Source organism: Microtus ochrogaster, chromosome 6 (assembly GCF_000317375.1).
Source record: "Microtus ochrogaster isolate Prairie Vole_2 chromosome 6, MicOch1.0, whole genome shotgun sequence".
NCBI lineage: Eukaryota > Metazoa > Chordata > Mammalia > Rodentia > Cricetidae > Microtus > Microtus ochrogaster.
The window spans coordinates 25,501,750-25,516,578 of record NC_022013.1 but is presented as its reverse complement, the minus strand read 5'-3'; the positions used below and the strand labels follow the sequence as shown (position 1 = coordinate 25,516,578).

Here is a 14,829-nt window from a genome sequence, read left to right as displayed (position 1 = left end):
GGGGGAAGGATTTGAAATAAAGTCTCACTCTTTAGCCCAGGCTGACCTTGAGGTAACTATATAGTTTAGGCTGCCCCAGAACTCCTGGCAATTATATGTCAGCCTTCTTAGTATTATAGATATGAGTTGCTTAGACCAGCTTATTTCTTCAACATATGATTTCTAGTTTATTGCAATAGAAAATGAGAAGTGGGCAAGTGTTCTTATGTTACACTTATGTAACACAGCTTCTCTTTATAATGATCTAATAATTTTCACATTTTTGATGAAAAATTTCAACCACTCAGGAATCTTTATGAAACTGGAACAAATGTCATATTGAAAATACTTTAAGTAAAATTGTAATATTGTATGTGTATGCATGTTTTTCCCTATGTACATTCACAACTAATACATGTTAATAAAACTAGATGTTAAACCAGGACATGAATTCTAGTTCTTCTGGTTTATGTTTAGTCCTCCCTTGTAGAAAATAAGGTTAATTACGGCTGCTTTTTCACTCTTCAAGTGTTTAGGGAAAAATTAATTAAGGGAGCTAAGTTTAGTTAGTGGTCTCAACAATAATAAACTACGATTCCCAAAATGCCTAGAGAAAGAGGTTGTTGCTGTGGCGGGGGGCGGGGGAGATAGTTGCCGCTTCAGGGTAAAGGTACAAGTGCTGGGACCAGCAGCAGAGAAGGGTGCTTGTCCTTGACTAATTTTTAATGCACCCAGGGATATGTAGTTCCCATAGGGCCACAACGTGCCCTTAGGCCAGGTTTCTTACTACAAGTCCCGTGATGACGCGGGGCTTGAAGCGCCTGCGTGCTGAAGCTAAAGGAGTGAGTGGGCGGTGCTAGTAGCTGGAGGAGTAAAGATGGCGGCGCGGGGGCCTCCGCCTTCATTTCCCGGCTGAAGCCCTCCGAGGGAGGCGGTGGCGGCCACTCAAGGCTACCAGCATTCTGGTGGTGGTAGTTTTGTCAGCAGCTGCGGAGGCTCGCGCCATGGCGGAGCTGGAGCACCTGGGAGGGAAGCGGGCAGAGTCGGCGCGAGCGCGGCGGGCTGAGCAGCTGCGGCGCTGGAGGGGCTCGCTGACAGAGCAGGAGTCCGCGGAGCGACAGGGCTCGGGGCGGCAGCTTCAGACAAGACGCGGGAGCCCCAGGGTCCGCTTCGAGGATGGTGCAGTCTTTCTGGCTGCCTGCTCCAGCGGGGACACGGACGAGGTGAAAAAGCTTCTGGCAAGAGGTGCGGACATCAACACTGTCAACGTGGACGGTTTGACAGCCCTGCACCAGGTAGGACTCCCCCTTCGGTCTGCTGGGTCTTTTGCTTGCAAGCCTGTGACCCTTCGACTGCCCCACCTGAAGTATTTTAGTGTCATCGAGGAGCCCTCTTGCAAAGACCTTGCCACTTCAGTCAACTCATGTACATTCTTGGACACTTCCTTCCAAGCCACAAATCTTTTTCAGACCCTAGGGTTAGGGTCTTTACCTGAAGGACTGGTGTCACCCAGGTGACTGGTCGGTGTTTGTATTTCCCTCCACCTATTGGGTTGTCATGGTAACTGATGATTTGGTCCTTGGTGTTATCTCCGTAGATTAGTCCTCTTTACTTCTGTCTTGCGCCTGTACCTCACGTCGCTCACGCTTACACTTAGTGTCGTTAGCCTGATAACCTTTTCATAAGCTCAACTTACTATTTGTGTGGCCCAGTTATCAAAACGTCTTAGGACAGTTAAAGAGAAATCTCAGGAGGGGGTTAAGACGGGCGGCTCCTCTGAAAGGACACTTGTTTTGCTGATGTGTGGTTTGTGCCTTCTCCAGGCCACCCTTAGAACACCCTTGACCTCATTGTTATGGGTGTCTCAATTTCTTTGCAGCAGTGCTACTTCTGGCAGGGACAGAATTATTTCTGTCTGAAACTTATGGAATAGACTTTCAGTTTTATTTCTGAAGCCCTCTATAGAAATGATTATCTTAAACAATAATATATGTAGTCATTTCTTTATATAGACATACACATATACATGGATTTCAGGTAATTTGAGAGTTTGATAATAACGTCTTGATTTCTCTTGCTTATGCAACAATATTCTCTGTATACTGACTGTCGTAACTCCACCCTCTCGCCCCAGTTGAACTTCATCAGTTGTTTGGGTGAGCTGAGAGCTGGGCACCCACTTCTCCTTCCTTCTTCCTTTCTTCCTTCTTTCCTCCCCTTTGAACACAAAATCTCATGTAGTTCAGGTTGATTTAGAACTCTCCATGAGGGTGACGATGGCCTTCAACTTCTGATCCTTCTGTGCCTATATTCCCAGTGCTGGGACTGCCCGCCCGGTCTTTGTAGTGCTAAGGATCAAGCCTAGGTCTTTTGCATGCTAAACAAGAACTCTACCAATAGAGCTACATCCCCAGCTCCTCTTTCTTTTCTCTTTCTTTCTGTACAAAGTGAATGTATTCACATAAGATTTCATTTTTAAATAATAATTCAAGTTTACATTAAGCCCCTCCTTAAATATATTTAGCTAATAGCTTAAAATTGTTCTTATTGCTCTTTCATGTGGAAGGAAATTCTCCTCTCCATCCTGTTTTTCTCAGCACCCTACTTAAAGTATTATATATAACAACCAGAGTTTATACAGTACTCTGCTGTTTAAAATGATTTCACGTGTCTTCCCTCATGTAAGTCTTGGTAGTGTTCTTCTGCAATGGGTATAGTTGGTAATAATGTGGCTCCCACTCTACAGAGGAAACAGAAACCAAGGGAAGGTGTGTGTGTGAAAAGCTAGGAAAAAAAGCGGTTGCCTGTGAAGTGTGTGTGTGTGTGTGTGTGTGTGTGTGTGTGTGTGTGTGTGTGTGAAAAGCTAGGAAGGAGAGCAGTTGCCTGTGAAGTGTGTGTGTGTCTGTGTGTGTGTGAGTGTGTGAAAAGCCAGGAAGGAGAGCAGTTGCCTGTGAGTATTGATTTGAATCACAAGCCCCATAGTTCCGAATAAGGAACTAGATATAAACTGTGGTAGAAACTAAGAGAACTACATTCAACTTTAAATAAGATTTAAACTACACTTTTGAACTCTTTGGAGGGGTGAATTCTCCATACTTGTGAAGGGCAGAGGTCAGGTGGATGTCTTCTTCAATCATTCTCCACCTTTACATTAAGTACTATTATTATTTTTAGTATAACTCTGTAACTTTGTTGGTTGTTTTAGTTTGGTTAGTGTGTGTGTTTGTGTGTATGTGTATGAGTGCAGGTGTGTGTGTGCCATCCTGTGTGTGTGGAGCTGAAAGGGCAGCTTAAATTTTCTCCTTCCATTGTGAGTTGAGGGTTCAGGAGATGGAGCTCAGCTGGCAGGCTTGCTCAACAAGGCTGTTTACCAGCTGAGCTTCATTTCCTTTAAAGTGACTCTACTAGCTATGTTTAGCCCTTCCCATACACTTGAATATTACTCCGGGAAGTCGCTCATGATAGACCCTCCCTTCCAGTTCTTTCTGTCACTCATGATAGAGCCTCCCTTCCAGTTCTGTCTGTCACTCATGATAGACCCTCCCCTTCCAGTTCTTTCTGTCACTCATGATAGACCCTCCCCTTCCAGTTCTGTCTGTCACTTATGATAGACCCTCCTCTTTTTTTTAAAAAAAAATTTTTATTTTTATATACAGTATTCTGCCTGCATATATGCCTACAGGCCAGAAGAGGGCACCGAATCTCATTATTGATGGTTGTGAGCCACCATGTGGTTGCTGGGAATTGAACTCAGGACTTTTGGAAGAGCAGGCAGTGCTCTTAGCCACTGAGCCATCTCTCCAGCCCCTAGACCCTCCTCTTTCAGTTCTGTCTGTCACTTCTCATGATAGACCCTCCCCTTTCAGTTCTGTCTGCCTTTATCAAGAAACTGGCTGCCTTGGTGCCCCTCCTCTCTTCGCTAACAGCCTGGATGTGAGTGCACTGTGTATTAGTTGCACTCTTTACATTCAGTAATTTCTTGAAGTAGGAAAGGAAGGGGATGAAAGCTATAAAGATTTTTTTTATCTATGAGTGTAATAGAAAGATTCCTTCATATTTTCAGGCCTAGCCGTTGAATTGAATGCATATACTCAATACTAGGTAAATTCAGGTAAAGGTTAATTTATTCAAAACTTTGATGTCAAGTCAGACAACTTACTGGTTTATATGTTTTTTTTTTTCCATTGCCTGGCTTACCTGTGCATTTTAGAACTGCTTCAGGTGACCATGTAACTTTAGAAAAGTTAAAATTGCTTATTTCTGTGGAAGAGACATGAAGAATGGGGCAGATGAGAGGAAGAAAGTCGAACAATTTGTAATTTATATTCAGTGGGAGGTGGGGGAAGACTAAGATGAATGTGTGTTCAGTTCAATATAAAAGAGTTTATCTGATGTGCTAATTTATATGTAAAAATAAGGCTTGTCTTTTAGTCCCTTCTCTTTCATTCCAGTTACCAACTTATTCCCCTCATAGTTTCTTCCATCTGCGAAGTGTCTTAAACCTTACCTCCATTATTGAATTAACTGCTTAGTGTCTGACCCACGGCAGTATGGGATTTGGAAAATCCTGTTGGCTCTTTCAGAGTTGTGTTTGTAGAGCTGTCCTCCATCCCACATCATTTCATAGAGTACTGTGTTGCACTGTTTACTGTGATGCACCAGGCTATGTTGGGCACCTGGTCCCTTGCCCTGTGAGTATTAGTCCCAAGTTTCCATGCGTCTGTACACCAGTCAGATTTGAACACTGGATTTTTTCTTCTGTTGCTCTGAAGTGCACATGGAATTGACTCTCATTTGTATTTGCTCCCTGCCCAAATATCCTTTGCTCTTCTTTTTATTCATATTCTTTCCCTCTCCACCCCTCTTCCTTCTTTCTCTCCCTTCCTTTCTTTTTATTTCTCTCTTTCCCCCTTCACCCTTACCTTCCCCCATCTCTCTCTCTGTGAGTGTGCGCACACGTGTGTGTGTGTGAGTGTGCGCGCATGTGTGTATACACAAGTGCCATAGCTTGGTGTGTAAGGTCAGAAGGAGAGCAGGAGTTGGTTCTCTTCTACCTTGGATTTCAGGGATCAAATTCAGATCATCAGGCTTGTTGGGCAACTGCTTTTACCTGCTGAACCACATCTCCTTGAACCTCCTCTCCTGTGCTTCCCCTCGCCTCCCCTCTCTGAGACAGTCTCACATAGTCCAGGCTAGTCTAGAACTTAGTTTGTAGAGAGGATGAACTGAAATACTCAGCCTCCTGACTCCACATCACAAGTGCGGAGATTATAGGCATATGGCACCATACCTATTTGTTGGTTATTTTCACTTTTATTATTTATTTTTTAAATATTTTTTTATTTGTGTGTGTGTGCACGTGTGTGTGCACATGTGTGTGTGTGTGTTAGGAAATTCAGGTTATTTCCAAGTTGCTATAAACGTTTTCAGAATTTCATCATATGATTTAGGTTGATCTTGAACTTGCTATGGTCCTAATTCAGCCTCTTGACTTCTAGGATTATAGGTGTGTTTCACCTTGTCTGTCCTAAGATTATATAGGTTGTAACATTCACCCTTTGATTGAGAGTTCTGCCACGGGTCTATAACTTCCACCATTATGAACACCACACTATTATTACCTCACAGTTCAGTCCTTCCTCCCTAGAGGAATCATAACCCATGAGAATCCTAAGATACATGCCAACAGATACGAGTCTTGCTTGGAACATGATTCTGATAAGCTTATTAGTTTGCTTTGTTCGAGACAAGGTTTCTCTGTGTAGCCCTGGCTGTCCTGGAGCTTGGTTTGTAGACCAGCCTGGCCATGAACTCACAGAGATCCGCCTGGGTCTGCCTCAAGAGTGCTGGGATTAAAGGCATGTGCCACCACTGGGCTGACTCTACAAAATTTATTTTAGAAATTTGAGAACAGAGAAAAACACTATTGACCATTTTATGATTTTAATCAGGAGACTCTTGGGGCATCCACTCTCACTCCTCTTTGTCCTATGATACCCCCCCCCCCCCACACTGTCCTCTCTCATTTGATATTTGGATAAACTATTGAAATTGTGATTGCTTTTACTTAATATATATTTCTTAGAGATATTTGCAATTTGCAAATTGAAATACTTGTAAATAGAATTATATGATGTCTGTAATTGGCTATAAAAGATCTATATTGGGTTGGTTTGAGGGACTTATGAAAGGGACAAGTTTAGTGTTGAATTAATTATTTGAGAATCATCAAACCATCCTATTTTTGTATTTTTAAGTATCTCATAATAAAAAGCATAAAAAAATGGGCTAGCAAAATGGCCCAGTGTGTACAGGTGCTTGCTGCCAAGAGAGCAGCAAGAACACACATGGGTAAGGAGAGCACTGACTCTCATAGCTGTCTCTGAACTCCACTCACATGAGAGTGCACATCACAATAAATATGAAAAAATACTCTGTAGGGACTGGAGAGATGGCTGGGACTGGAGAGATGGCTCAGAGGTTAAGGACGCTGACTGTTCTTCCAGAGGTCCTGAGTTCAATTCCCAGTAACCACATGGTGGCTCATAACCATCTACAATGAGATCTGGTGCCCTCTTCTGGCCTGCAGTCATACATGGAGGCAGCACACTGTATTGTATACATAATAAAATCTTAAAAAAAAATACTCTGTAAGAATAGTGAATAAAGTGGCTAATTCAGGTGTAGTCTATGGACTGTTGAAAGGCTTGGTGTGATGCCCAAGAGTTTAGTGTGGGACATAAGTGCAGTGTGATGATGCTGACAGCGGAGCACAGTTTCTCTGCTGTGTTCTAAGACCTGTCTGTCCACGGCTTTCTTCACTAGGGCCTTCTGTTTGCTTTGCAAGTGCTCTGCCCCGACCGGTGTTCAGTCTGCTCTGTTCCTCTTATTTTGAAACATTGTTCAAAATTCCAGTTCAACAATGTGATTTCTTAGGACCCGAGAGATGACTCGGCTGTGGAGAGCACTGGCTGCTCTTCCAGAGGACCTAGGTTCAGTTCCCAGGATCCACATGGTGGCTCACAAACATAACTCCAGTTCGAGGGGGTCCAACACCCTCTTCTGACCACTGTGGACACCAAGCTTGTATGTGGTACACAGACAAAACACTCAAACACATAAAATAAAAATAAATCTTAAAAAAAAAAAAGATTTCTTGGCCTCATGACAAGCACTAGTCCATAACTCCACAAAGTAGTGAAAAGAAACTTGAAAGTCTTAAAACAAAACCCCCAACACTCAGAAAACTCTACCGGCCTCTTGAGGGAGAAGATGGGCAGCGTCCACACTGAGTGTGGCAGCTTTTAGGCAGCCAAGTGTGGGCAAGTGATGGCCTTGTCTCCAAAATGGAGCTGACATTTGGAGCATTCATATGGAGATTGGGTTGGCTGGTTTCTTGTGCTCTTTGAGGTTAAGGAAAAATCTGCTTTTCTAACTGAATGTGGATTTTACAGTGTGTTGTTTGGTTTTAGGAGCTGTGCCCTATTTGTGTGTAGTCATTTCATGTGAGGCAGTTTATGATTTTTCTTTTTTTTATTTTAACTTCTTGGCAACATTTGTTTTAAGATTTTTGTTTGTTTGTTTTTTTAAATTTGGTGGTGACAGGCCCCGTGGTGTTGGCACAGCCTTTAATCCCAGCACAGAGGAGGCAGAGGCAGGTGGCTCTCTCTGAGTTCGAGGTCAGTCTGGTCTACAAGAATTAGTTCCAGGATAGGCTCCAAAGCTGCACAAAGAAACCCTGTCTTTTTTTGTTGTTGTTGTTGTTGTTTTTTTTTTTTTTTTTTTTTGAGACAGGATTTCTTTGTGCGGCTTTGGAGCCTGTCCTGGAACTAGCTCTGTAGACCAGGCTGGTCTCGAACTCACAGAGATCCACCTGCCTCTGCCTCCCGAGTGCTGGGATTAAAGGCGTGTGCCACCATCGCCCGGCAGAAACCCTGTCTTGAAAAAAAAAGAAAAAAAGTTGTTGGTGACAGAAGTGTGAGATAGGACTTTAATATGCTCAGACAGACCGTGTTAGTGTCCCATGGATGAAGCTTCAATTTTATGAGTTGTTTCATATTGACTTTTCTTCCCCACATTGAGACTGCCTTGACAGTAAATAACATGAAAAATGAGGGCAGAAGAACGACTCTCCTCATTATAAATCACTCGGGGTAAGGGACAGTGATTGTGAAGAGTGGCCAAGCTGCATCCAGCTGTTGAGGGTCAGGTCACCTGCTAGAGAGCTCCTGTGCGTCATTAATGCGTGTTAAGTCAGCAGCTGGGGAGTGTGAGCGCTTAGCAGACACTGAAACAGACCTACAAGGGCAGCAGCTTTCAGGTAAGAACAGAGGCTGTCCTGCTTTGTGATATGCTGTTGCCATTTCATGACAGGATCACCAAGGCTCAAGGGTTTTGTTTTTGAGAATAGTTTTGTTATATTGCACTGGCTGGTCTGGAACTCTTGGTCTTTGGAGACCTTCCCACCTCAGCTTCTGAGTAACCTGGACTATAGGCACATATCCCTGAACCTAGCTGAAGGCCTTTAAATAAAGAAAACTTTGACATATGATGAATTTCTTTTTTTTAAAGATTTATTTATTTATTAAGCATACAATGTACTGCTGGCAAGGAAGGCAACAGGTCTCATTACAGATGGTTGTGAGCCACCATGTGGTTGCTGGGAATTGAACTTGGGACCTCTGGAAGAGCAGCCAGTGCTCTTACCCTCTGAGCCATCTCTCCAGCCCCCCTTTTTTTTTTGATGAATTTCATATTTCTGTTTAGCATGTAAATTTTACAATAAGGCTTTTTCAAAAAATAGTATTTTCCTGTTCTATTTCTATAAAATACTTTTGTGTTTGAATCATTAGAAATCTGATCTCTCTCTTTCTCTCTCTCTCTCTCTCTCTCTCTCTCTCTCTCTCTCGCCAGGCCTAATTATTAATTAAAATCTTTCAATAATTAAAAAGTGATGTCTGTGGCTGTTTTGTCTGAATGGATATGTCTACATCATGTGTGCCTTTGGAGACCAGATGAGGGTGTTGGTCCTCTGGAACTAGAGTTACAGACAGGTGTGAGCCACCATGTGTGTGGTGCTGGATATTGAACCCAGGTCCTTTGGAAGAGCAGTCAGTGTTTTTAACTGCTGAGCCAACTCTCCAGCCCAGAAATTCTTTTTATATAAAAAAAATTAGGGCTAGTGAGATGGCTCAGAGGGTAAAGGTACAACCCACCTTTGGATGGAAAGAATGGATTCCACAGGTTGTTCTCTGACTTCCCCATGTGTGCTGTTGTATGCATCTCCCCATACAAGCTAATTACAACTAATGTAATTTAAAAACTTCAAAACAGAGTAAAATAAAATTCACATTTCAACTTGCTATCTTCACCCCCCCCTTTTTAGTTAAGATAGTATCTTGTTTTGTAGCCTAGAACTTGTGATCCTCTTGCCTCTACCAAGCTTTAGAGTTACAGGTATACACCACGGTGCCTAGTTACTACTTCTTTTATGTCATGGTATAGATAGAAAAAATTCTTGTAGTGGTATTGGTGATTTAGCCTAAGGCTTTATGCATGCCACATAAGCACTCTTCACGGAACTACGTCTCCAGTCCTCCCTTTTCTTTTATTTTAAGACGGAGTTTCATTAAATTGCCCAAGCTTGCCTAGAATTTACTTTGTAGTCCAGGCAGGTCTTGAACCTGCATTTCTCTGTCTCAGCCTTCCAGGTAGCTGAGATTATAGATTTATGTCATCAGGACTACCTCAGAAAATGACATTTGTATTGCTCGTTTCATACATTGGAGATTTGGGAGTTGTAAAATTGTATTATATTTTTATTAACTATTTTATTAAATATTTATAAATGTATATGTATTTTGACCCATGTCCCATGTACTTTACTCCCATTTCTCCCTGCCTTCCCCACTTTTTCCTCTCAATTTCATGTGATCTCTCTTTTTTAAATTAATACTCATTGAGCCCTTCTGTATTCATTGGTGTGTGTCTGTACTGGAGCATAGCCCAGGACCGATTACCCTGAAGAAAATTGACTCTCCCTCTCTCAGTAGTTGTCAACCATCACCAATGGCATACTAGCTATTAGTGGGACTTCAGGAGTGCCCCTCTCCCCAGTCCATACGGGGATTTGGTTGGCTTGATCTTGTGCAAATCTTGTGCATGTAATCCTAGCCATTGTGAGTTCATATGTGCAACTGTGCTATTGTGTCTAGCAAAAACCTTTCACCTTAGACATTTGCTTCCTTTGTTCTTAGAATCGTTCTTCCCCTTTTCTGTAATGAGCTCTGTTCCTTGGTGTGTGTGCGTGCGTGTGTGTGTGTGTGCGCACGCGTGTGTGTGTGTGATACAGATGTCCCATTTAAAGCTGAGCACTCTATAATTTCTTATTTTCTATACACCAGCCATTTGTGAATCTTTGAATTATTTGCCATCTACTGCAAAAAGAATCTTCACTGATCATGGTTGAGAAATATACCAATTATAAAGAAAAATTTGGGGGCAATTTATCACTATAACCATTTAGCGAATAGTAGTGCTACTGGGTTCTTCTCTAGGGCCCATAACCTATTCGACCATAGGATTTTGGCCCAGTTAACAGTATCAGACATGGGGTTCATCATCTTATGGAGCAGGCTTTAAATCCAATTCTTTCCTCCAAACCAATCTAGAATACCTCTTAAGAGGCTTAAATGCACCACGAAGAAATTAGCAGCACTGGGGCTGGGGTTCTACTAGCTCAGTGGTAGAGTACTGTACTTGTACAGGCTCTAATTTGGCTCCCAATCTCTAACCTCACTCACAAACACACAAACCATAACAATAAAACATAAGTAGTATATAGCAGTATTACATCTCTTCTATTTATTTAATTGTGGATTTTTTTTTTTAATGTGGTGTCTTCCTGCATAGCCCAGGCTGCCCTCAAACACATGATTCTCCTTCCTCTGTCTCCTGAGTGCTAGGATTCCAATTGCAGTGGTTGGTAATTCTCATAACAATCCTGTTACTGTAGTGGCACTTCAATTATATTTTAATAAATACAGACTGCCTGAAGATCTGAGAGTAAAACAGTCCCACTGGTCAGCCTTACAGACCAGATTATGGTAACATGCACCCTTAATCCCAGTAGCCATAATGACACGCACCTTTAATTCCAGTAGCCACACTAGTTGCCATAGAAACTGGATAGTGCATGCCTTTAATGATGATGGTGCACACCTTTAACCCCAGCCCTAGAGAGGATTATAAAATGGGAGGAAACAGCTCTCAACAGACAGTCTCATTCTGAGATTCTGGAAGGCAGGATAGCCATTTCAGACTAAGGTCGAGGTAAGAGCCAGTGGCTGGCTGTTTTGCTTTTCAGATTTTTAGTTTGAACCCCAATTTCTGACCGTGAGTTTTTATTAATCTTGCTTTAGTCACTGTAGTGGGCAAGGGGCATATCTTGCCAGGCCAGTGTTTATTGTATGTATCTCTAGGGTTTACAGTTGACTGGTATTGATTATTATCAGTCACTGCCCCCGCACCAATAAACTCCCTCACACCATTACCATGCATGAGTTTTCTAGCACCATGAAAGCTAGCCAGTAGAAGTGAAGCCTCCAGGCTGGTACTGCACTCAAGCAGGTGGCATCTCAAGCAATAGGGTCTTGCTTGTTTTTTCTCTCTATGCAGTCCTGGTTTCCTGGACTCACTGTATAGCCCAAACTCACAGAGATGCTCCTGCTTCTCCTTCTCAAGGTCTGGGATTAAAGACATGCAACACTGTACCAGGCAGGCAATAGGTCTTATCCTCAGGTTCTGGAGAGTAACCAAGAACAGTGGCAGGAGCCTGTAATGTTTGGGGGTGGGGTTATGGGATCCCTGCGGGTCAGCATTTTGAAAATAGGTAGTCCATACCTGGCTCTGGACTTTTATTTGATAGCTAATAGCATCTGAGAGAGTAGCTATTTCCCCCACTCACCAATATATGGTAACTCCATTTTAAACCTTTTTTAAAAATATTGTATATATGTATATTTTGGAAAGTTCTAAAGTAGGTTTCTGTATGGCATTTTTAAAAAGATTTTTCTATTTATTAGTGTTCTGCTTGCATATATGTCTGCAGGCCAGAAGAGGGCACCAGATCTCATTACAAATGGTTATGAGCCACCAAGTAGTTGCTGGGAATTGAACTCAGGACCTCTGGGAAAACAGCCATCTCTCTAACCCTTCTGTATAGCATTTTCAAAGATCTTCAGTGTTAATTATCCTTCCTCATACTCCTTTTTCTACCTTATTCTCCCATCCCCCACACTACTTATCTGTTTCTTCTGTTCAGAGAGGAAATCAGGACCCATGTGTCAGAAAAGGGGTCTCTTCTTTTAGATTTTTTTCTTTAAGACAGAGTCTCACTATGTAGTTTTGGCTGGTTGGCCTGGAACTTGTGTAGATCAGGCTGGCCTTTTAAGTAATAGCAGGTGCCATTATGCCTGACAAAGATTTATTTATTTTATATATATGAGTGTTTTGTCTGCGTGTATGTATGTGCCCCATGTGCCTGTGTGGTTTCTTCAGAGGTCAGAGATGGTGTTAAATTCCCTGGAACTGTAGTTCTGATGGACAAGAGTCCCATGTGGATGACTTAGTCCTCTCTAAGAGTAGAGTAGTAGAGTAACTGCTCTTACCTGCCCAGACATCACTTTCTTCTCATACTTTTCAAAGGTGAAAGAAAAATTCACCAAACAAGCCTGAAGCCAGGCTCTCTGACTCCCAGGGAGAAAGCTGGGAAGGGGGCAGGATGTGTAGCCACCAATACCTGCTTTGATATAAACTCTCTTCCTTTGGTAAGAAACTCTGGCTTTTGGCAGTCTGTTAGCTAGAGAGTCACAATGTCTCAAGTAGGGTGTCTGCTACAAGTATTGTGGCTTGAATAGCAGTTGGATTTTTTTTTGGGAGGGCGGTTCGAGACAAGGTTGCTCAGTAGCTATGGAGCCAGACCTAGAACTCGCTCTGTAGACCAGGCTGACCTCGATCTCAGAGATCTGTCTGCCTCTGCCTCCCAAGTGCTAGGATCAAAGGCGTGTACCACCACTGCTTGGCTAGAATTTTGTTATTTTTGTTTATGTTCTGAATAAGATTTCCCTCATTTTGGTTCCTAATCAATTTGTAATTATAGTAGGAAGGCTGTTTCTAAAAGTTAGCTGGCTGCAGTGTCCCATGCCTATAAACCCCAGTTCTCGAGGAGCAAGTAGGAGGGAGATCATAAGTTGAAGTTGGCCTGAACTATGCTGGTTACCGGTTTATTAAATCTCAGATTTTGTGTGTTTGCTTTTGTGTTGTAACAGGGTCTCACTATGTAGCCCTGGCTGACCTGGAACTCACTGTGTACACCAAGTTTGCCTTGACTATAGTTGATCTTTCTGTCTTAGACTTCTGTGTGCTGCAGGGGTTACAGGCATCAGTCATCATACCTGATTAAATCCTGGATTTTCCGTGAGTTATTAATTAGCTGTGATGTTTTTAAAAACTTAATGCATGAAACAATCCCACACCAGTTTGGAATTATAAAGGGGTTATTTATTTGAGGGGGGAAAACTTACAGAACACCGTCTACACCACCAGGAAAGGAGTAGTTGCCAGAACAGGAGTCTGAAGTAAGAGAGCGAGAGGAGGGCTGCCACTTCTTTTTAAAGTGAAAGAGACCACGCCCCAGTGGGCTGGTATCTCAAAGGCCATTGGCTGAAGGAGCCGAAGGAGCTCCCACAGCAAAAACTTTAATGTTTTAACTTTTGATGATGATCACAAATTTGCATACTTTTTCAGCCTATGCTTTGTGTTATATCTATGAGTATATGTGCATATGTGTGCACTTGTGTACAGAGGCCAAAAGAGGGTGTTGGCTCCTGTTGTTCACAACTGTCTGTGAGCCAAACAACTACAACTACCATTTCAGCTGTGGGTGTCTTGCTAAAGAGCATCCTAGCTGGGCTTGTTGACTGTTTCCTTCCCCTAACAGAGGGCAGAGAGGGTCACCAGACTTTCACCTGAGCATCCAGTTGCTTCAGACTAACCTGTTGTACGCAGTTCTGCCCCAACTGCATGTGGCCTCTGGGAGGGGCCACAGAGTGGGAGGGGGAGTGCTTCCATCTATGTGGCTACGGGAAAAACCATCATGCCTGCTGGGTAAAGACTTTCTGGCCTTGCCTTTTTAGGAAGGAGAAACTACACTCCTGTAAGTAACCCCTCACCTATGCTCTGTAAGGAAGCCCAGTAAACTCGTTGGTTTTCCAGAGTGATCTCTGGTGGAATCATACTTTTGGTTTGTTGTTGAGACCTTAGGAGGAGGGGTAGACCTTGTTTATGTCTCTCCCCTAAGGCAGAAATTTTAGGAACACTCCCCATAGAGATGGAGTTTAAGGCACTTGTGGGACACCTGGCTTCTTAGCCACTGAGTCATCACTCCAAACCAAGCCCGTACTTTTGGTGTCGTTTAAGAAATGATCCAAGTGTTGGAAAGTTGGCTCAGTACTTAAGAGCATTGGCTGCGTAAGATTCCCAGCATCCATATGGCAGCTCATAACTGTCTGTAACTCTGGGTCCAGGGAGTCTGACACCCTCTTCTGACCTCTGCAGGCACCAGGCACACATGGGGTACATGTACATACATGGAAGCAAAATACTCAAACATGTAAAATAGTGAAATAAATATAATAATCCAAGGTCTTGAAGATTTACAGCTGTGTTTCCCCCCCACCAAAAGTTGCATAGGTCTTTAGGCCTTTGTGTTAACTTTTTGGTATGGTATGAGGTAGAGGACCAGCTTCATTCTTTTTTTTTTTTTTTTTTTTTTTTTTTTTTTTTGTTTTT

At 42.7% G+C, this 14,829-nt stretch overlaps 1 protein-coding gene across 3 annotated transcripts in view; it reads left to right on the top strand.

Annotated features, from left to right (window-relative positions):
- The first annotated feature begins 833 nt into the window (after nucleotides 1-833).
- Nucleotides 834-14,829, top strand: part of Ppp1r12b (protein phosphatase 1 regulatory subunit 12B) — a 210,617-nt gene continuing 196,621 nt past the window's right edge. For all 3 annotated transcript variants that reach the window (XM_005348387.3, XM_005348386.3, XM_026779678.1), the window contains exon 1: nucleotides 834-1,274. In XM_005348387.3, coding sequence (XP_005348444.1) covers nucleotides 984-1,274 — 291 coding nt within the window. In that variant the 5' untranslated portion in view covers nucleotides 834-983. The remainder of the gene's footprint in view (nucleotides 1,275-14,829) is intronic.